The sequence below is a fragment of the Astyanax mexicanus genome, chromosome 17, assembly GCF_023375975.1.
Source record: "Astyanax mexicanus isolate ESR-SI-001 chromosome 17, AstMex3_surface, whole genome shotgun sequence".
NCBI lineage: Eukaryota > Metazoa > Chordata > Actinopteri > Characiformes > Acestrorhamphidae > Astyanax > Astyanax mexicanus.
In genome coordinates, this window is record NC_064424.1 from 10151445 (window position 1) to 10174820 (window position 23376).

Consider the following 23376-nt stretch of genomic DNA (forward strand, 5'->3'; position numbering starts at 1 on the left):
ATGACTTATTGTCTATTTATGGTAGTTTGTTCTACAAAAAGAACCCATTAAAAGAGAGCAAAAAGTAAAGAGCTGGTATGTTAAGTAGGGGAGCGCCATATTGTGTCGTATACAATAATATTTTCAACATTTTTAAATATCGTGCCATATCACTTGCCTCTAATTATCACATCAGGGTACTACTTTTTTGCTGTTTTTAGCAAAAGAAAAAATCACACTGTTCTCATTTCCTGTTATATATCTATTAGAGACAGATTATATCTGTCCAGTATCATTTATTTTACTTTCATTCTAGATATATGGAGATATTTGGAGTGCATTATTAGTATCATGATATTCTGGATCATTGACTTCTGTTACAAATCTGACAAAATTCTTGTATTTTTTTATATCTCAGGGGTGTGCTCATATCATAATATCATAATTTTTATATATATATATATATATATTTGTTTTATTTTGTTGCAGTAGGGTATTCTAGAAATATTTTTTTTTATTGACGAGTATCATTATCTCCAAAATACCATAAAACCTTATTTATATAGCACCTTTCATACAATAAAATTAAATAAAATAAAAATAAGCAAAATGTTAAAGTAATATAAAACAAATAATAAAAATATAACAATTTAATAAATAGAAGTAAATAAAATACATTTATATTAAAATAAAACAGAGAATAAAATAGATTTAAAAAATGATAAAAAATAAAATCAATCAAAAAAAGAAAAAAAATAATATATATATATATATATATATATATATATATATATATATAAAAGCAGAACAAAAGGTGGTAGAAAGCTATACTAAACAGGAAGGTTTTTAGCTGCCTTTTAAACCTACTAACACTCGATTCCTGATGAATATTAATTGGTAAAGAGTTCAAATCATCAGATCAAATCTAATGAACTGCAGTAAAGAAACGAATGACAGTTCAGGTTAGTAGTAAATTGTGTAATATGATTTTTCCTGTAATCACTGATATTACTACTCTGTCACACTTGAAATGAGGGTTAAGGGAATGTGAGGCTCTGTTTCCAGAGAGGGAATTTGTACAGATGAATGAAGATCCTTGTCTCAGTGCTGCAGTTCACTGTAATTCGGTTGGTTTTCAGGCTGAATGAAACTCTTCTTCCACACTCAGGAAAACAATCCCACCATTTTGCTCAGGCTGGGAATCCAGTGATCCGGATGGCCATGCAGATTCTGGTCATGGGTGCTGGCATATGTATCATATTAGCAGTAGAAACACATGATGCAGGCGGAAGAACAAAGACTCCACTTACACTTAAGAAGAATCAACGCTAGAAAAAAGCCTGCAGGGTTTGGGAGGAAAACGGTGTGATCTCTTAGGCAGGCTGCACATAATCACAGTAGTCTGGATGTTGGATCATTAAAACAAATGCTTTTATTACAGCAGAAGATTATGGAATATAGAGGGCAATTATATTAATCAAGGCAGTAAACATAAAGATAGGGATAAGGCTAGTAGGTGCACCAATATTCAGATAAATCCCCAAAAAACACTAAAATGATTTCCTTCATAAAATTCCTAAAACAAGGTAACACACAAAAGTGAGTGCACCTCAAACATCTTGTAAACTTGTAAACACATGAATAAGAAAAGTAAATAAAAGCTTGTGTCAGAACAGTGTCTCCACACACTTAAATAATTAAAGTTCAGTCAATCATTTAAGTTCAATAAAATAGACTCTTATTCAATAAAATATTTCTTAAGGCACTATTCACAACTGCTACAGTCATATTAACCCCTTCATAATTGTGTTCAGAATTCTAGAGTAATTCAAAAACCATGTACCTCCAATTTTGCTGTTTTTCTTCTCATGATAATCTAATAATAATAATGTAATAATAAAGTGGCAGGTTTTTTTCGTTTCAAAATGTCACAATAAATGAAACTGTAGAGGTGCTACAAAATTATTGAAAATGTTTGCTGTTCATATGTTCATATGTTTTTTTCTTAGTATTTTGGAGATACAAGGTTTTTCAGAGACAATAAAGATATACAGTACCTGTCAAAAGATTAAATAAAATAATCTTTTGAATTAAATAAATTCAGTGTTTTTTCATTATTTTTAAGTTGTCTGCATTGTGGATTAATACTAAAGTCATCCAAACTATTAAGAAAAATCATATGGAATTATTTACTACATAAAAAACTGACCAGAATATGTTTTATATTTTAGATTAATCAAAGTAGGCACCTCTTGCTTAGATGACAGTTTTGCACATCTTGGCTAGATTTCAGTTAACAGCTGTGCTGATAACTGTTTGAGAGCAATAGTTGTAAAGTTGTGAAGAGGTAGAGTTGGTATACAGTGAATATACATATTTGAGTAATGTTCTAATTCATTATATGGTAAGAACTACTCAACTAAGTAAAGAAAAAATACTTTAAGAAATGAAGGTCAGTCAATGAAACGGTATGATGAAACTGGCTCTAATCAGGACTGCCCCAGGAAGGGAAAAACAAGAGTTTCCTCTGTTGCACAGGATAAGTTCATCAGAGTTACCAACCTCAGAAACCGTAATATAATATATTACATTTATGAGTATTTTGGTTTGCTTAACACTTTTAAGTCACTACATGCTTTCTTATGTGCTCCTTCATAGATGACTTTAGTACTATTATACAGTGTAGGAATTAAATAAAAAACCTTCTTGAATGAGAAAGTGTGTAGAGTGTCTAGACTTTTGACTGGTGCTGTATGTGGAATTTCTTTTCTATATATTATCCTTTTTATATCCCTTTAAATATGTAATACACATATTAACACATTTTCACAATCATTAACACATGATAAATACACCATAAAGCCTCTTTTGGCAACACAATTATATCATTTTATCCTGCAGATGCGTGTCTGGGACGCTGAGCACAAGCGCAGTAAGATCCTTCATTGTTCTTCACTGTTTAATTGTTTAAAGAGCATTTCTGAGGTTCTCACACAGCCATCAGCTTTGACGTCAGCTGTTTGGGCAGTCCAGTGCAGCTGGAGTTCTTTAGGGGCAGTCGGTGCTGCCGGGTGAACTACGTGATGTTACTGTTTGCTGACATCACACTTCTCAACTTAACACTTAATTGCAGCAGTTGCTTTGCTTCTTCTTCCTGAAGTCGTTGTGATCTCCAGTGATTTCTGTAAGGAAGCGGGTAAATAAGATTAGTTGTCATAATCAGTATTTTTTTAGCTGCTGTCTAAAGCCATATCCGGACAGGATTAGTTTCTCAGGGAGTCCTGGGGTCATTTTTTCTCTTTTATGGTGGTTTTCTTGTGATCTTATTCCCATCTGGAATGACCATGTATGTGTTTTTCTCAGACATCTTCTGACAAAATTACAGGCTGAATTATCTACTGTTTTTCGCTGAACTCCGTGGTAAATTTTAGTTTAGTTTCATCACCTAGCTATTTGTCCACTGCCACTATATTTTTTTAACAAAATTTTGCACAGTGCAAGTTAAGAGTTTTTTTGTTTTTAAACTGAGTTCCTTAGTGTACTCTGAGGACTTCCTCAGTGTACTTGTGACAGGGTATTTCTGTCTGATTTTTGATTGTTTTAGACATTTTTAAGTTCATAAAAAGAGTTAATTTGGGAGAAAATTGGGGCCAAACTTAATTATATTGGGGCCAAACTTAAAAAAATAATAATTATTTTGTGTTAAATTAAAAAAATAATGCATCAAAGTTTCAGGATGAAATGTGTGCATTAATGTGTTTTTGTTGAAAGCATTAAAAAAATATAATTAATTCCAGGGCAAAGCTTCAAGCTGTTCATTACATTCATAATGAGCATGTAATGTTTGGGGAATATAAAGTCCTATCTGGACGGGATTAGTATCTCAATGGAACTTCTGAGAAAAATATTTCACACTTCTACTCAGTGATAAAACCAGACTGCAATTGAAAAAAACAGGAGCACCAGTGAGTTTTTTGGCTTTCTCTATCACATGACATCACGTTCAGTAGCTCCTCCATTTCCACTCGCTGTCGTGTTTATGTGGATCTTCATGGAAACGTGCACACGGAGTGTAATTATGGTGCGTGGCAGTGGACAAATAGCTATTTTATTAAATGCGAGGGGATGAAACTCAGAGATATTTAAGAAAAGACGCTTGTTATAAAAGAAAATTGTTTATATACTATTTAATATGTGTTTATTTTGTGATAATAATAGTACGTTCTATAAAACATAAGTATTAATAAAACATAAGTATTAATAAAAGTATGTTCTGATACTGTTGTTTCAATACCAATTAAAGATGATTTTTTTTTTAACTTAAGGGGCAACTTTTATATGTTCTTTCTTTTTTTACTGCATTGTCACTGCATTATGGGTGATAAATGATTCAGACTTTGACTCGTGGGCAAGAAATGTGAACATTCCTACCACCAAGTCAACATATCTGCCAATAAAAGCCATACCCATACCACACGCATTTAAAAGGCCTTCCTGAGGTGAACTGAGTGTATTAGAGCCATGCATGGCAGGAACAAGGGAATGTTTTATGCTAAATTCTAAAAACCACTAGAAGGCAAATTAATGCCACATTTTGCCCACATGATAAACTGGATGCATCTCAGAATCTGATGTGCCAATTTCTAAAATACTAAAAGGCTACTTACTAACAACATTGTCTGCATGTCTCGTGTTCTTCCTTTCCAGTTCCGCTAAAACAGAAGCCTCGAAGGTAAGTGACGCAACCCGGAGAAACAGCTGCCTCACGCTCTCTCCTGTTCAAGGAAAATGGAGGCATTGCACTGTGGTACTATTGCTGTGACAGAACCATTACCTTCAGTTACGAAGTTAAAGCCAAGAGAAAATAAGTCATGATGTCATGTTTGTAGCATATGCCAGCTACCTACTTTAACCAGTCCTACCTGACAGAGCAGAAACAGCCCAGTACTCAGCTTTTATCTCCTCTGACAACTTAATGGCTTCCTCCTCCATCTGGGCCAGCAGGTCTGGATGCTGACACATACAGTAAACATGAGTGCACCAATCAACTGTAAAGGATTTATTCATCTGAACATGAACTCACACTCTGGTCCTTCTTGGTCCCCACGAGGAAGAGAAGCACACTGGAAGGGTCGTTGTCTATCATGGCATCTTCAAGCCACTGTCTGTGAAGTTACCCAACATGCAGATCCCAGTGATATTAAACAGGGCTGCTTACACAGCAGAATTAAATTAAGCTCCAAACAGCATCTAGGTGTGTCTAACGTGATAACTACAAGAATGTGTGACAACAGCATGACTTACCTTGCATTAACCAAAGAGTAGTAGTTGCTCAGATCAAATACAACTATGATGGCTGCAGTTCAGAAAAGAGTAAACAAAAAAATGCCAGTTTTTAGCATGAATACAGTCAGGCACATCCAGAGGTGGAAAAAGTACTGAAAAATTGTAATTAAGTAAAAGTACCTTTACTTCGCTACAATTCTACTCAAGTAAAAGTAAAAGTACCCATCTAACAATCTACTTGAGTAAAAGTAAAAAGTACTGAATATAAAATGTACTTTGAGTAAAAGTTACATAGTTACTTTTAATTATTCGATGTAAAAAATTAAAAACAAATCATAAATTAAATTGGTTTTAATGAACTATTATTCCACATAATAATTTGGACCTTTCAGGCAGTATTTGTTCACACCACCCTATAAAACTTTTTTTGTTTTTAAGAACAAGTAGTATAGGTTTCTATGATCCATTTTTTTCTTTACTATTAAAAAGTTATGGTCATATAGGTGACTATAAACTGTATTTTTATAGTTTCACAGTTTCATTATTATTTTTTTATTAACTTGCCATTGCTATGCTTTAACTGCTTTTTACATGTTTTTCTTTACATTTAAGCAGATTGTTTAATGATAAAATATATACCACCACATACTTTCTCAGGTTTGATGTGGAAGTTTTGAAAGCTGACAGCTCTGTGCGGCGAGGCACATTTTGCATTGCATGAGGACGTTATTGCCTCGTTATTCTACGGGCAAGCATCCGTGACAATTTTTTTTTATTATTATTTAGACAATTTTTATTTATTTATTTATTTATTTTTACTCAGTAATTGGGAGTTTTCCAATGTAGCAACGTAAATTACTTGTGTCAAAATGTACTTGAGTAAAAGTACAAGTACCTATTTTAAAAACTACTTAAAAAATTACAAATTACTCATAAAATCTACTTAATTACAGTAACTTGAGTAAATGTAATTCATTACTGTCCACCTCTGGGCACATCCAAACCAGTCAGTCAGAATGTTACTGTATTATTACCTTGGGCCCCTCTGTAATAGGTGGACGCAATGCATTTAAACCTCTCCTGGCCTGCAGTGTCCCATCTGCAGTAAGAACAACCATTCAATAGTAACTATTATTACATCTCTACTTATTTCATTAGAGCATTCATTTCTGTTTATTCTTCTATATAGAGAATCATGACTCACAGCTGCAGGTTGAAAGGCACTCCTAGGACCTTAAATCTCTCCATCTCAAAGTCCACTCCAATAGTGGCTTTGTAGCCTTTGTCAAAAGTATCCTTACAAAACCTTCAGGGAATTAATTTCAAAACTATTAGAAATGTAAACATCTCTGTTGAGAAGTCCCAAATGCGATACGAGGTGCTACACAGCAGTTTTATGGCATACAGCACCATATTATTAGTGTTAGTGTTACAGTATTATTGATATTATTTAGCACACTTTAGATTAATGGTAAAATCGCTATAAAAAATAAATAGACCACTTCAGTTTCTGAATCAGTTTCTCTGATTTTGCTCTTTATAGGTCTAAGTTTGAGTAAAATGAACATTCTTTTCATAGTTTTATTTTATAAACTACGGACAACATTTGGCTGAAATAACAAAAAAGATGCAGAGCTTCAGACCTCAAATAATGCAAAGAAAACAAGTTCATATTCATAAAGTTTTAAGCGTTCCAAAATCAATATTTTGTGGAATAACCCTGTTTTTTTCATGCATCTTGGCATGTTCTCCACCAGTCTTACACACTGCTTTTGGATAACTTTATGCCACTTCTGGTGCACAAATTCTAGCAGTTCAGCTTAATTTGATGGCTTGTGATCATCCATCTTTATATTCTTTATCTGATTATATTCCATAGGTTTTTAATTTGGTAAAATCAAAGAAACTCTTCATTTTTAAGTGGTCTCTTATTTGTTTCCAGAGCATTGTGAAATTTATACAATTATAAATATTTGAACAGTGTAAATGATGTGCATGGTTTAATTTGCTTTTTAATTTTGCGACACATTTTTTTAGCTATTTGCACATGCATCATACATTGCGATGGTGATGGTGAATATATGGTGATATATTGTGAAGCTCTAATTCACTCTACATCAAAACACATTTGAATGCAACTAACAAAGTCAGATATCTTCAGATATTTAACTAAAAAAAACACATTTGTAGTAATGATAATAATACAATTACAGACCATTTTATAGCTGTAAATAACTCAATAAAACAATTATGCATTTTTTGTGATGGAAAAAAAACAAAAAAAAACATGCATTTGACTTTCTGCAATATGTGTTCTATGGAATGATCTTGCTCCGTTCAGCTCCTAAATCGAGGTGAAATTCTTTATTTTTAAACTTTTTTAACAACCCCTCCTCCGTCAGTGACAGCTGGTATAATGAGCTTTTCATTATACTTTATATTAGTATGATTTGTATAGCAACCCAGTATAATGGATGCAGTGCTCACCTGTTAATTAAACATGTTTTTCCTACTCCAACATCACCCACGACTATTACCTTGGCTACATTAAATCTGTGGACAAAATAGACAAAATTCAATCTAAATATAATGACCAGTGAAGAGTCCAGACTGCACAATGAACAGACAGAGAACAGGACTTACCCCATGGGGTCTGATGTCTGAGTCTGACATGCGTTTTGGACGGTAACGTGAAAGCCGTCTTTGGTGTGCAGAGCAGCATCCTTGGTGAAGTACTGTATTAAACATAAATCCAGTATAATGTATTTTTCCTGATCATACAAATATAAGTTATTAGTTCAGATTACCAATAGGCCTGTCACCGTAATCACATTATCAATTTAGTATATGATATATGGAGATAACTTATATAACAATATAATGTGCTGTCCTAAATGCTGCATATTGTGGGTACTGAGCAAGGGAATTTATTGACATAAAAGAGCCAGTATGTCAAATCTTTTCCCATTTCAGTGTTTAAATATTATTAATACTTAAATATATCTGGAACTTCTCTGAACTTCCCCTTTATTACAATTTAGGAATATCATATAGAGTTTGCATTACTTTGCATGTAAATCCTTATGGTTAAAACAAACTAAAAAATAAGGGGATTTGTGTTTTTTTTACTGGACAGTATCAATATTCATTTTAAAATGTTGGAGGGTTACCAGTGGGAGCTCACAGATGATCCTATCGTCTCGTATGGGTGGTAGAGAACTCATAGTTAGGATCTATGAGAAGTTGTCTAACGAACAGAAGAGCACACAAACACAAATTCAGCTGTTTGCAGATTGTCAAAAAGTGTCAACAAGGCAAATTTTATAATAAAAGACTAAATAATAAAAAAAAACGTATGACCTAACTGTATTATTTATTGCTTTACTCATCAAATAGCTTATTATATATTTTTAAATAATATCATATAATATGATATGTAAAAAAAAATGAGCACAATGATTCTAAAATCATTATCAAAAAAGAATTGCTATATGTATAAATTCAGCATCACTCAAAGGTTTACATTTGATCAGATATTTGATTATGTATTTATATATTACAAATCTGTAAGAGCAAAACCTTTGGCACTACAAACCTGTTATGCTAAAATGTATGTTTATTTCCTAGTATCATTGTTCTGCATTTTTAATTTCAAATATATAAAAGTACATTTTATTTAGAGTCTACATTTATTAAATAAATAAATCAGTATCATAGCACAGTATCATATTTAATAGTAATGGCTCTGTAGTCACCAGACATGTTTCAGAAAGCAGCTTTTAAACGATAGAGCTAAAGTATGAGTTAGTACTTCTTAGAAACATATTAAATACTGTAAATAAGTGATCTAACTCTTAATTTTAAACAGAAAAAATATAAATCTTGGTAAAACACCCAAAACTATTACATGCAATCAGTAGAGCTGTGGGAAACAGTACATACCACAAGAGAATATCTATCCTCAGTAAATCCAGCTTCCTACATTCCCTCAGAGTCAGAAATCACTCCTCACAGGGCTGAACACTCTCTCAGTCTGCAGGGCTGAAACAGATCATTCTTCTTATACAGCATAAATTTATATTAATAAAAGATTTTAAAGAAATCCCATTCATTTCCCTGAGCAGTAAAAGCAGGATCAGATCTGTGACAGTCTTCAGCTGGACTTGTGAGTTTTAACGCCCATATTTCTGCCTCCTACTGGTGATAAATAGTCTCAACAGTGCCACTTCTTATTCCTCACATTAAAGCTCAAATAAAGAGTAATAAACGCTACAGGGCGCTGCTGAGTGAGTTCTCTGAGTGAGGATGGATATGGCTTAACCAGAAAACTTCTCGACAGGAGAATAAAAACCCACTAAATAATCTTTTGTAGTCCCAAATGAAAAATTGTATATGAAGCAATTGAAAAAAAAAAAACATAATTTATTAATGTTTGTTCATTTCTATATCAAAACATTGTCCCTATCTAAATATAGAACAGTATCAAATATTTAAATACCGAAGACACATTTTTTAAACCTTAAAACCTTTAAACCTGCTCTGGTTGTAATTTCAGCATTATTTTACCAACCAGTCAGCTCACAGCAGCAGTGATGCTAGCATCTTTACTCCCCCAAACCTTTTACCCCTTTACTGTAGAAATTTGGACATAAACAGGTATTTTTCTTTAGTTTATTAGTAAAATACTTTATTCTACTATAGACACTTTATTAAATACCTATGTATGCACATTTTATATAGTATTCTTACTATCTGCTGATACCTGCACCTCTTGCACATTTCTTTTATTTGTCACTGCATTGATAGTGTTATTTTTTTTATATATGTTAATTTTATATTTGTAGACATTTTCTTGCTTATATAATACAGTATTATTTATAGTAAATATAAAATATTAATTAAAATGTTACTACTTATTTTAGTACTATTTGAAATTGTTTGTAGTTATTGTTTTATCCTTTTTTCTTTTTATCTATCTATGATATTTTTTGTCTTATTTTTTTTTTGCAATATGTTCTCCTATTGAAATGTAAGCCTGAGTTTAAATAACGAATGATTAAATAACGTATGATAGTATTATTTATAATCTAGCTATATACAGTCTATGATCTAGCTATATTGCTTCCGAAACTACAAGAGCCATTATGCACCGCGCTGTGTTCTCGCGAGGACAGCGCGCGACCGAGCCCCTGCGAAATAGAGCAGGAAACCCCTCTGTTCTTCCTTTCTCAACATGGCCCCGAAGGCGAAGAAGGAAGGTGCGCTCGTTTTCAACATTTTTGGTTTAAAAGTCGCTGTTAGACTGAATATAGACGCGGGATATTTGGTGTGAGGTTGTCTGAAGGTGTAGTGGTAGTGTATGTGGGGTTTTGAGGTTGGAAAAGGGTCTGTGGAGACGATATTAATCTGTTAAAGTGGCGCAGCGCTGAAACATGTCCACACTGCTCCCGCACACGTTACTGAGCCTGGGTCTCAGAGCTAGCCGGCTGTTGGATTAGCTAGCTAGGCTACAAGTTTAACTGACTAGTGTCAGGCCGAGTGTACTAGCTAGAGAGACGTGAGCTTTTATAACGTTGAATTTGCTTTAAAAGCGGTGTAATATTGTGGTTTATTGACTAGAATACCTTAAAGTTTAAAAAACGTTGGGGCACAGTTAGCTAGTGAATGCTATGCTAGCAATAGAGACAAGGTTTCTTCACTGGCCCTGTGAGCTATAACGTTAGCCAAGTTAGCTAAACTGTGTGTTGACTCTGCATAAGACATTTTCCCAGGCCCAGTTCATCTACATGGAATGTGTAGTTATCATTAGCTGGCCTACCAATTTAACCAGTTCCATGATAAGTTCTTTGATTCGAATCTTAAGCTATAAACCCAAGTTTGACTTACGTATCTCCCTAGCATACACGTGAATGTCCCTGTTAACCTGTAATTTTGGGTATTTGTTGGGTCTCACGTGTGACGTAATGATTGGAAAAATGTGTTTTTTGTCACTTATTGTGTTTTAAGACTTTAATATGTGTAAGTGGTGCCCCTGTCCTACTTGTAGTAACTATAACTATATTTTTGTGTTGAGGGTATAGTCCCATAGATAGTTGAGGTAAATGGTAGTCAGTTTAAGATCATTTTCCCTTCTTAAATAATAAATGTAATTGCATAATACGACTACATATGTAATATACTAAGAGTAATCAAGTTTCAATTATAATTATATTACAAATATTTAGACTTAAACATTGAAAAACATCATTTAAAAATATCCTACGGAACCTGAATCATAAATAAAACCATGCAGATATCAGTGATATGTAAAAAGTCTATAAATTGTACAATTATCTGATATTTTACAGACTTATTTTTATATAAAAAGTTAGCTATGATACTGCTTCATTCACATTGATACACACGTTGAGGTTATGTCCATGTATTGTGATAAGATGATCTAATAATGTGACTAGCTTAATTGTAGGCATTTGTTGCAGATAAGTTGGTTTTATACACAAGTTCTGCCACACAGTAATATACTATTATACTATCAGTTCTTTGCCATCTTGGTGATCACTATTGTTGCATTTAGCTTAACAGTGTTGTCCATGTCCCCACAGCTGTCCCAGCCAAGACAGAGGCCAAGTCAAAGGCCCTGAAGGCTAAGAAGGCTGTGTTGAAAGGTGTCCACAGCCAAAGGAAGAAGAAGATGAGGACCAGCCCTACTTTCCGCAGGCCCAAGACTATGCGCCTGAGGAGGCAGCCCAAGTACCCCAGAAAGAGCGCGCCACGCAGGAACAAGTAAGTTTACCATTGTCAGTGCTATTTACAGTGGTCCTTGTGGTTCTTATTTAGTATTGTTTGGCTTGTAGTTAGGGCTGCAACAAATGGTTAACATAGTCGACAATGTCTGTTATAAAAAGTCAACTAATTCATTAATTTTTAACAGCAGTGGACTACACAGTGCTCCCAAATGTGACACAACAAATTAGGCTTTTTAAAAATGTCTTCTGTGACAGGGCATTTCAATCCCACCTTCAGCCAAATATATTGTTTTAAAGTAAGAGTAAAAGCGAGGAAAAGGAGCCATTCCCACAGGAAGGAGAGTTGGAGGGCATAGCAGAAATAATTGAGTACAAAACTTAAGTACAATAATAATCTACAGATTAATTGACAACAGATTAATACCAAAATGCAGCCCTACTTGGAGACCAAACATTTTGTTGGACAGTAGCAGGATGCACATGATGGTAATTGCGATCAAAGCATGATATTTATGATTACACTTTTTTCAGTGCTGATGCATCTTGTGTAACATGTTTTGAATTCTTGTTTTCTCAACATGTTTCCTAGATTTAGTGTTCTAATTATTTTTATTTAATTTCTTCAGGTTGGACCACTATGCCATTGTCAAGTTCCCCCTGACCACTGAGTCAGCCATGAAAAAAATTGAGGACAACAACACTCTGGTGTTCATTGTTGACGTCAAGGCCAACAAGCATCAGATCAAACATGCAGTGAAGAAACTGTACGACATCGATGTGGCTAAAGTGAACACACTCATCAGGTATTACTTTTTTTTTTTTTTTTTTTTTTTTAATGGAAAATATAGTAGTAGAAAATGTGTGCTTTCTGTGTAATGATGTAAATTATTTGTGAACTCTGATTCATGATGTTCTCAAAGGAACCACTGATTCACATGGTGTAGTTTAATTGAGAGATGTGATGAATGCGATGACGGGTAGAATATTAAAGTATTTAATGTGCTTTTTAGGCCCGATGGTGAAAAGAAGGCATACGTTCGTCTGGCACCAGATTACGATGCGCTGGATGTTGCAAACAAGGTAAGCAGTCTTGAGCAACTAATTATTTTTGGGGTATTTGAGCTTTGAGCAGCAAAAATGTGTACATCTTATGTTTATCAAGTTTGTAAGCTTTTCTGTTATGAACCTGGATAAATGTACAGCATGAATAACAAAACAGGTTGAAGTATTTTGAGCACATGATGTAAATGTTTCTGACTGAATCAATGATGCATTCAAAGGAACCACTGATGCTATCCTAGTTCTGCAATGCATTGTTTTCACTTAGTGTTTCTTGAGTGTAATTTTTCTTTCTTCTACTCTCTTTCAGATTGGCATCATCTAAACTGCTCTTGAAGTGTACAGAAGAATAAATGTTTGTAAAAACATGCATGTTGCCATTTGATTTATTTCACAATTACTCTGGACAAGTTGCACTCTTGAAAACAAGTTTTTAGCAGTTATTTAAATAATAAGCTACTGCCTAAGGCTAAAACAAAAAAGTTCTTGATCTGATGAACACAATGTATTGTAGATCTCACATTGCCCAAATGTAAGGCTGGCTGTAAAGTACTTTATATAGCGTATTTTTGTGTAGAATAGGCTTCTAACAGAGGGATTATTTGGTTTAATTGACCTGGGAAGTAAACAAGTAGAAAACAAATCTTCAACCATGATATCGGTTCAAAAGATGTTGGACAAAGTCAGTTTCTTTGATTCATAGATTGGCTGTTTTGAAAGTGTTGCATTATTAAAAATTTACCTATTTTTATTATTGTTCGGGCAGATATATATTCTATTTTTTTTTTTTTAAACTGTGATCAATAACAGATTTACCCAAGTGTTTTGAGCTATATTTAGTTTAAACGGTACAGCATGTATGTGGTAGTAAATCAAATTCCTCAGCCACCAAAGGTGCTAAAACTTCAATATTTAGTTTAAGTTTTAGTTTTGAAAACTGGGGAAAAAAGATATTTTCTAAATGGGATCTCACTCACCTCTCTTAAACATGGTTCAATCCTATTCCTGACTCTGTTTACTGTTCAGGTATTTTTATGTAAAAACGTCCTGTTTTCCTTTTTTTTTAAGCTCAATACTATTTGTAGATAAATTTCCTGGTTCCAGATCTCACAAACATACACACGAATGATCACATTGTAATTAAAGTAACCAATAGAATGGCATTTTATTTTGTTAGTGAACAGCATACAATAGCTGCTTATGACTGTAAATTGATTGGTTGAATTCACTACTTACACAAATGACTTCACTAGAGGGCAGCAGAGACCGAACTCACTGCTGTTCAATGGAGGCCAGAGCTTTCTTCTTCCAGCTGTCTGTGTATAACCTCTAAAGTAGCGCTGGAAAATATAAGGGGACTATTATTTAAAGGGCATCACTTTGTAGAATCTTAAAAATGGTAGAATTTTCACATGAACCGATATGGGTCTAAAAAAAGGTGCTTTCTAATTATTTTAATCATTGTATACAAATGTTTGTCATACTTGCCGGTCAGTATGTTGTGTGAAATTGTGCTAAAACCTCGAAATATTCTGAAACTTATTCACCACCCACTTAACACAAGTTTCTTAAATATTGACATCCTCCAATATTTCTTATTTCTAATGTTTTTTTTTTTATTTCAGGACAATGGGATTTATTAAAACAGAACTGTAGACAATTCTGAAGTTTAAAACACATGCATCTAACAGACTTTGCCTTTAAAATCTTTTTATACATTTTTAAAACTTTTATCAAGAACGGATTTTAGAAGATGTATTCGTTTTAATAAAGGGCTACTATGTCATGGGTTTTGCAAGTTGGCATGAATTCATTTATATTTTAATGCTCATGCCTAGCTGATCTTGTCATTGGGATCAAAATCTCAAAAAAAAAAATCCACTTCACAAATCATACAATCATTTGTTTGTGAGCACTGTATGGTAAACATAATACATTCATCTTAAATCTATATATATGTAAAAAGTTAGCACCATTATACAGGACAATGTTTTGTATTTCATTGTGTGGAGAAATACAGCTGTGCAGAATTCATAAACTTAGTGTGTGATGTAACTGTAGTGAAGAACTGTTCACTTGTCCAGTGTGAGGTTTATCAGTGCAGTTTGCGTTAGAATGTCTGATAAGATTGCTGGCCGTGTTCTATAGGAAACTAGTCATTGGCAAACTTCCTCACTCCGTTCTGGTGACTGCGTGGTGTAAAGAAGTCTGTTCGCAGAAGACGGTAGAAATATACAAGGATCATGATGTTCATCAGCATCATGCAGACCAGGAAAAACAGGGCGTGGTCCAGCCAGGAGTAGTTGTAGATGATGTACCAGGAGAGATAGAACTGAGCCCCGAGCCGGAAGCTGATGTACGTGGCTACATTGATCAGCTTATTAACTGTGTAGAGGAGAGAGTCTCTGGGCACTCCAGCCAGTTTGAGCAGTAGTCGTAGATGCAGAAATACACTGTTTACTTCAACGAAGAGAGCTATCACAGCCCCTGCCACATAGACACTCGTTATCAAAGCGTACATGAACGTTGAAATCACCTGCGAAACAAAAAAGCTTGTTAAGTTCACAGGATAGATCCTGGCCTATATTTGTGTTGTATTAAACCTGAAACCTTTAAAAATTAAACATTTCTTTGGTTTTATACATCAGAAACCGCAGTGATTTATTGATGCAGTGCTATTTTACAATTGGTCTCCTAGAATGAACCCCTAAAGCCCTATGGGTCAGTTTCTTAGACCTAGTTAGGCATTAGGCCTAGTTTTGCATAAAAACGGATTTTAAATTGATTTTCAATTCATAGGAAACTATAGATATAAATATATGACTAGGTATAATCCCTGTCAGGGCAACCAAAGTGGTCTCTTAATTTTTTCCCAGAGCTGTATATATAAGGGACCTCTGTTCTGAAGAGGTGCCCATCGAATGAGTTAATCCTCATTCAAATATATTACAAGCTAAAATATTTTTTTTTTGGTTTTTGTTACGTCACAAAAACTTTGTTGAGAAGTGACTCTTTTAACTGTGTTTACATACTATAATAAAAATGTCAGTTTTCCATAATATGTGCTGTTTAATCAAACTTCATCTCATTTTCTTTTACTTTACATAATTTTACTTGTTAACTTTGTTAATACTGACATTTTAAATGTTAAATATTGGCACAGTTCACAGCATATATCCTGGCCTATATGTGTGTTGTTTTAAACCTGAAACATTAAATTAAACATTTCTTTGGTTTTATACATCAGAAACCGAGGTGATTTATTGGTACAGTGCTATTTTACAATTGATTTCCTAGAATGAACCCCTCAAGCCCCATGGATCAGTTTCTTAGACCTAGTTAGACCTTAGGCCTAGTTTTGCATAAAAAAAATAATTTTAAATTGAATTTCAATTCATAGGAAACTATAGATATAAATATATGACTAGGTTTAATCCCTGTCAGGGCAACCAACCTTCAGTGTAAGCCCACAATTCTGTCAGTCCTGTAACACCATAAATAATATAATTTTTCAAGGCCCCAAAATAGAGCCCAGTGGGACTCCACATGTGCCAAATCAAAAGGCTACAAAATAATTCACCTTTCCGCAAGTTTTGGGATATTGGGAAACTTTGCGCCATTTGGATACAGTTTGGGACAATTGGAGACATTTTTGGAACTCTTTGGTTAATCTTTAATAAAATGAAAACCATTATAGGTAGCTCAACAAGATTATCAAAATATATAATTAATAAGAGGTTATTTAATTTACCAAATAGTGAACAATGGCCACTGTGAAAAGGGGTTAAAGATACAGAAGGTACAGATACTTTACTTTTTACTTTATTAATCCTGACATTCTAAATGTAAAATATTGGTACAGAGGATCATGCTCCCGCCTCATGACCATCTCTATCATTCATCTTACAATAAAGATCACAATCATCACTCCAAACATCCCCTTAAGCCAGTTCTGTCTTGCCAACATCCAGTGACTAAAGTGGGTCCAGCTTTCTAACTCAGTACAGAATTTGCAGTCCTACATTTTCTTCCTATACAACAGTCATATTTACTAATTCTCCATTCATTAGCAGAATCTGACTAAGGGGTTGTCTATAAACCGAGCTAGTCTAAACGATTTGTCTGGTTTACCAAAACATGATGAATCAGGAACTCCCATGACTCCCTGGCATGTCCACTGAAGATGATGTCACCAGCATCTTGAATGAAGTACCCTAAAAGAGAAAGTTCAGAATTCCAGATGGTTAAACTCAGTTTACTCTATTCATTTTCTTTTTTCTTTTTCTTTTTTTATTTGTCAAAAGTCACATATAAATCACATACAAATGATAGCATGCATACTAATGTGCTGTGTTTAAAATGTAGTGTACTTAAAATCCACTCCTAACACCTGAAACACTGATGTCATTGTCCTTAATGTTTTATATTCTGAGGTGAGGCTTTATAGTTGATCTGGCAAATAAAACCCCTATTTTCTCTTGTCTGGCATTAAAAATAGAACTGTTAAGAAAAACATTAAATAAACACTACATAAAGTATCTTAGCATGTTTAAAAGAATACTGCTTAGAACTGATAGAGTTAATTATTGTCAAACAGCGCTACTCAACGTCTACCACTATAGCCCTGGTAACACTAAGCAAACAGTCCCAGGCTCTTAACTACTACCACTCCTATCTACAAGTCAGTGCAAGGAGAAACAGAGCTGTGCAGTTTGATTTTCTGTTGGAACACTTTGTTTAAACCATATTTAAAAAATCACGTGGTTGTTAAACTGGTTGGATAAATTTGCTTCAATGGGTGATGGTGCTAAACTATTACATATTACTGCCCCATACATTGGTACAATTATACAACTGTCAAACTGTATATAATGAGGCATTGCTGAATAATAAATAAGTAAAGTTTGGTACATACAAAAATCCCATATTAGTTAAACAGCTTTCAAATGTGGCAATTCCAGAACCCATCAACTGTTATGTATCAGTCTTGACTCTGATTGTTGAATATATTATGAAAGTATTTGGTACCACTTTACAATAAGACTACCTTTATAAAGGGTTTATAAAGGGTTTACAATTAGTTTATGAATGGTTACTAATAAGGTTGTAAATGCCTTAAAAATCATTAATAATCAGTTATAACACATACGTAGACATGGCAACAAAACATATGGCTGTGGGTTCACTATTTGACAAACAAAAGATCTATGTTGCTCTTTCTACGTATGTGTTATAACTGATTATTAATGATTTTTAAGGAATTTACAATCTAATTAGTAACCATTAATAAACTAATTGTAAACCATTTATAAACCCTTCATAAAGGTAGTCTTATTTTAAAGTAGTACCAAGTATTGTAAGGCGAAATGCAATGACTTCTTGGGAAGAATATTGAAGCATAAAGACAAATAGAAAATGGCAACACAATGGAGTTGCTATGGGGAAGTAAAATGTTGTGATGGTGTCAATCAGGCAATAAAAGCGTTACTATTTTTTTTCAAAAGACCTTCACAAAAGGAAAACAGTTAAGTGGTGTGAGTTAAAATAGCATGGTTGTAAACAGGCTTATAAAACCACATATAACATATTTTTTTTGCCCCAGTCAATTTAACATTCTAAATATTAATAACAAATTACGAATTGACAGCAACAAAAACATATATATATATATATATATATATATATATATAAATCCACCATACATGTTATATATGTTTCATTACATTGTTTTTCACTTCAGCAAATAAGTGTTAAGTTGGCTGTAGAGGGTATGTTTTTTTAGAGTGATGTGCAGCTAAAGAAGAAGAAGAACATGACTAACCTGTTGAGATGACAACAAGCAGGTATGCTAATGGGGTGAAGGATGAGTGCAGGTCATGTACCATCAATGGATACTGAAGTACACTGAGACCAGCAAGAAAAAAAACAAGATTAAAACACATTATTTAGGTCTAACATTGGTGTAGTAAATGATAAAAACGTCAGAAGCCAGCATGATAAGAATCAAATACACCACCTGTTTACAGGTTTGTAGTCCTTCCAACCCCCCATTTCTTTTCTATGAAGACTTTACATTAGAACCTTGCTGTTAGGATTTTATTGCATTTAGCCACAAGAGCAGTAAGGAGGGGAGGTACTGAAGATGGAACTTATCACTTCATTGAAGGCAACACAAGGCACCCAATGTTAAGCAGCTTTATACCCATTCACACCCATTTAACAATATGCGTGGCTGTTCCAGAGCCTCCTATTCTACATTACATTACATTACATTACATTTGGCAGACGCTTTTGTCCAAAGCGACTTACAATATTGAAGTGCAAATAATAGAAGAGGTAAAGTACAAAAATAATAGAAATTAAAAATAAAGCATCTATAGATAGGGCCTTAAGGAGGTCAGAGGGAAATAATGGGATAGAGGAGTAGAGAAGAGGAAGAAGGAGATGAGGTTAGAATTAGTTAGTTTGTTAGAGGTGTTAGGAGAGTAAGTGCTCTTTGAAGAGCTCTGTCTTCAGGAGTTTCTTAAAGATAGCGAGAGATTCTCCTGCTCTGCGCTTTGCCAAACACTCACACAAAGCAATCCAGACTGTTCTCATACAGAGTTCCCCAATGGTGGAACAAACTACCTTCCACTACCAGATCAGAAGAATCTCTCGCTATCTTTAAGAAACTCCTGAAGACAGAGCTCTTCAAAGAGCACTTACTCTCCTAACACCTCTAACAAACTAACTAATTCTAACCTCATCTCCTTCTTCCTTTCCATTCTATGAAGATAATAAGTTTAGTGTGTTTATGTGCAGTTGAAAACTTTGCTCCACAATAAGAGCAAAAACAGTGGAAGTAACTAATTATAAATAAGGTCTGGATACCTTCTGAAACCTTAGAGATAAACATGACATGAAATCAACAGTGCAGAGCTTTTGTATCCTCAGATGAGCCTTCTTTCACAATGTTCGTGACTCGTGCCTGTCTGACAGGTTTTTCTGGGTTTTTATTGTTATAAACTTCAATCTTCAACTGTGCAGTAAGTTTCAGGCATGATCAGCCAGTTACCTGTCCTTCTTCTTTTAAAATTTACCATGCAATACTTTCACTGCCCTCTTACTCAGCTTCAGAATGCTCATGTATGAAATCAGTTTTACCATCGGGTTTGTCTGTTTGTTGAGTTTTACTATCAAGATGGTAGAGTCTGGATCTGAAATCTGTGCATGACTAAGGCACTGTACCTTTCTCTTTGACACACATACAAACCTGAGAGCCTAAAGACACTTTGAGAACATGCTTTAAGATCCTGCCAGATCTGCACGTTATTTTTTAGAATAATTTCACATTAATTAAACATGCGTTTTATTTTTAGGGAAAGCAACTTTGTATCTTTGTACAATTTCATGTATCTCTATAGGAGTTATTGGACAATAAGCTTTAAAGGTACAATACGTAATTTATTTTCTTTAAGATACCTGTATAATGAATATCAAGTGACCAAAAATATTATGGAGAAATATAAATCACTGATAAATCATCTTATATAGTGGTCATATTACAAAGGTATTACAATGCAATTTATTAGATGTAAAATGCCTTTCTTTCATAAAAAGACATATGGTTTGCAAAAAAACAGTAAACAAAAACATTTACCTGAAGGAAATAATACATACTGCACCTTTAAGATTAGAGTTTAGTAAAAGTGACACAGAATATATATTTAAGGCAATTTTACAGTATTCAGCTCAGGGTCACTCACCAGAAGACAGCCCAGGCTCCGCTCAGCAGGGAGTGGACAAGGGACACTGACAGGTTCTCCCATCTCCAGCTCTTCCAGGAGTTATTGTCCAGTGTTCTTGGTCTGGGCAGCGTCTTCAGCAGTCTGTGGATCAGTCTGAAGGCCAGCACGCTGCAGCCCAAGTACAGGGCTGGCCATTTCTGGACGTCACTCAGCCAGCCTTCCATTCTCCACTGCTTATCTCTAACTGCTTAACTCACCTCCCTCACTTCTTCACTCCTTTTCCTTTTAATGACTCTTTCAGTCAAGAAGAGTTCAAGTTAAACTGTGTCCCTTTATGAAGTGTTTGTGAAGCAGTCTGGAATTCTTTTCTACATTCCAGAAATGAATTGTCTCAATGTGTCTTCCCCCCCCCCCCCTCTCTCTCTCTCTCTCTCTCTCTCTTCCTCCCACATGCATGGGCCCAAGCATGGGTGTGGTGTTTCTAGCAGTACCTGTTTGCTGAGCAGTGATTGGCTGAAGAAAAATGAAAGGACCCGTAGGAGTTTTATCACAGAAAATGTGGCTCATACCTTTATCTTTCTTTCTGTCTTCTCCATAGAACCTAATCAGTGATGAGGTTAATTCAAAAGACCCATCCACAGGCCAACTGGTTAGTTTTCCACACTTATACAGTACAGTGCAAATGTTTTAGGCACCTGTGGAAAATTGTAGCAAAGAAAAAGCCTCTTATCTGTGAAGTTAAGTGTTTATTAGCTCAGTAAAACATTAGCATTACAATAAATAAAAACAGCTATTTTACAAAAAGCAGAGCTTTTACAGCCCTGTTTTCCTTAAAACATCTCCTAATATCTCTTCATCTGAGTTTAATAGAGTTATTTCTAGTTCTCATCATATTAATCAACACCTGGTTTCTTAAATTGCTAAATGTGGTAAATCAGGTGAGCTGCTGAAGGAACTGAACATAATGTACACATGCTGGCTGAGGAGCATCCAGGAGAAATCTGGAACCTCTACACCTTGTTCTACAGCTTTAGCTCACAGGATATAACATACTTAGTTAAAATGAGAATTCCTTGTTACGTTTTACTGTATTTATGTTTATTTGCATCTGTTCAGATCATATGTGGAGCTTTCAGGTAAAAACTATGGATGGCCCAAGATGGCGGCGCGTTAACACGCAGCGGCCGCTCCGGGTCCGTTAAATGGTGCTTTTGTGTTACTATTTGTCGTTTTTTCCGTTTATTTCCTGCAAATATGTGCATCGGAACACCCGTGCACATGTTCTACCACCGCCAGACCCTGCTACAGTGGAGAAACCAGCCAGAAAACACGCTACCGGACGTGGTTCTGCAGACGCTACTTGAGCTTAGCCTGCTAAGAGACCCAGGCCGCCAGCCCGCGGTGTTTCCTGACGCCGGAGCCCAGCGGAAGTGCCATCGCAAGCGGTGCGAGCGTAAGCGGAAGCGCGGAAAGAGAGCCGGGATCCGTGCGAGGCTAAAGGCTAGTCCTAGCCGGCCGGCTATACCATCGCTCTTTCTTGCAAACGTCTGTTCCCTTGACAATAAACTGGACTACATCCGACTCCAGCGAACTACCCAGCGTGAGTTCAGAGACTGCTGTGTTTTGGTTTTTGTGGAATCATGGCTTAACGACAACATTCCGGATAGCGCCATTCAGCTAGCCGGGCTAACCGCGTTCAGAGCGGATAGGAGCGCGGCTCTATCCGGGAAGACCCGCGGTGGAGGCGTGTGTGTTTACATCAACACGGAATGGTGTAACAACGCTGTGACTGTCGCCAAACACTGCTCTCCGCTGGTGGAGTTCCTGATAGTCAAGTGCAGACCTTTTTATTTAGTACGGGAGTTCTCCGCCGTGCTAATAGCTGCTGTCTACATTCCACCCAGCGCTAGCATTGGTGCTAATGCTAAAGAGGCTCTGTGTGAACTCTATCGGACTATCAGCGATCTGCAAAACAAATACCCAGACGGACTGTTTATTATCGCCGGAGATTTCAACCACACAAATCTCAAGTCAGTGCTCCCTAAATTCCACCAACATGTGAACTTTGCAACGAGAGGAGCGAGCGCGTTGGATCTTGTTTACACAAACATCCCCAGCGCGTACCGGGCGGAGCCCCGCCCCCACCTCGCTTTCTCGGATCACATGTGTGTGTGGCTGACTCCAACATACACACCACTCATCAGACGCTCCAGACCAGTTGAAAACCTGGCCGGCAGGCTCCATCTCTGCCCTTCAGGACTGTTTTGAGTGCACTGCATGGGACATGTTTAGGGAGGCTGCTACTGAAGGCGATTCTGTTGATTTGGAGGAGTATGCAGCATCAGTCACTGGCTACATCAGCAAGTGTATTGATGATGTCACTGTCTCCAAGACCATCACCACACGCCCAAACCAGAAGCCTTGGATGACTGCTGAGGTACGTGCGCTGCTGAGGACCCGCGACTCCGCCTTCAGAGTGGGTGACAAGGTGGCCCTGAGGAAAGCGAGAGCCGACCTGTCAAGAGCCATCAGAGAGGCAAAGCACGCACACGCCCAGAGAATCCACAGCCACTTCAAGG

At 35.5% G+C, this 23376-nt stretch overlaps 3 protein-coding genes and 2 non-coding genes across 6 annotated transcripts; 3 read left to right on the forward strand and 2 right to left on the reverse strand.

Annotated features, from left to right (window-relative positions):
• Positions 1-1404: 1404 nt before the first annotated feature.
• Positions 1405-9450, reverse strand: rab34b (RAB34, member RAS oncogene family b). Of its 2 annotated transcripts, XR_007425156.1 has the most exons (12): positions 9208-9450; positions 8436-8512; positions 7909-8000; positions 7753-7818; positions 6470-6571; positions 6300-6364; positions 5284-5335; positions 5063-5144; positions 4902-4992; positions 4647-4754; positions 2596-3161; positions 1405-2061 (listed from the first exon to the last, which is right to left on the reverse strand). XR_007425156.1 is itself a non-coding variant. In XM_049466682.1 (11 exons), exons 2-11 carry the CDS (start codon positions 8487-8489, stop codon positions 3103-3105), a joined length of 771 nt encoding a protein of 256 aa, XP_049322639.1. In that variant the 5' UTR covers positions 8490-8512; positions 9208-9450; the 3' UTR covers positions 2081-3102. The 2 variants fall into 2 exon arrangements, 1 of the variants encoding a protein (XP_049322639.1); XM_049466682.1 differs by lacking the exon at positions 1405-2061 and having other exon boundaries at positions 2081-3161.
• A 968-nt stretch (positions 9451-10418) lies between these two features.
• On the forward strand, positions 10419-13438 carry rpl23a (ribosomal protein L23a). The gene is made up of 5 exons (XM_007254164.4): positions 10419-10523; positions 11868-12048; positions 12638-12814; positions 13022-13091; positions 13381-13438. Exons 1-5 carry the CDS (start codon positions 10499-10501, stop codon positions 13393-13395), a joined length of 468 nt encoding a protein of 155 aa, XP_007254226.1. The 5' UTR covers positions 10419-10498; the 3' UTR covers positions 13396-13438.
• Positions 12485-12554, forward strand: LOC125782521 (small nucleolar RNA Z17). The gene has a single exon (XR_007425228.1). It is a non-coding gene; the product is annotated as a small nucleolar RNA Z17 (small nucleolar RNA).
• LOC125782515 (small nucleolar RNA SNORD42) lies at positions 13244-13306 on the forward strand. Its single transcript, XR_007425222.1, has one exon. It is a non-coding gene; the product is annotated as a small nucleolar RNA SNORD42 (small nucleolar RNA).
• Positions 13439-14204: 766 nt separating the features above from the next.
• tlcd1 (TLC domain containing 1) lies at positions 14205-21218 on the reverse strand. Its single transcript, XM_007254163.4, has 4 exons — positions 20816-21218; positions 18892-18974; positions 17202-17284; positions 14205-15606 (listed from the first exon to the last, which is right to left on the reverse strand). Exons 1-4 carry the CDS (start codon positions 21019-21021, stop codon positions 15223-15225), a joined length of 756 nt encoding a protein of 251 aa, XP_007254225.3. The 5' UTR covers positions 21022-21218; the 3' UTR covers positions 14205-15222.
• Positions 21219-23376: the final 2158 nt, after the last annotated feature.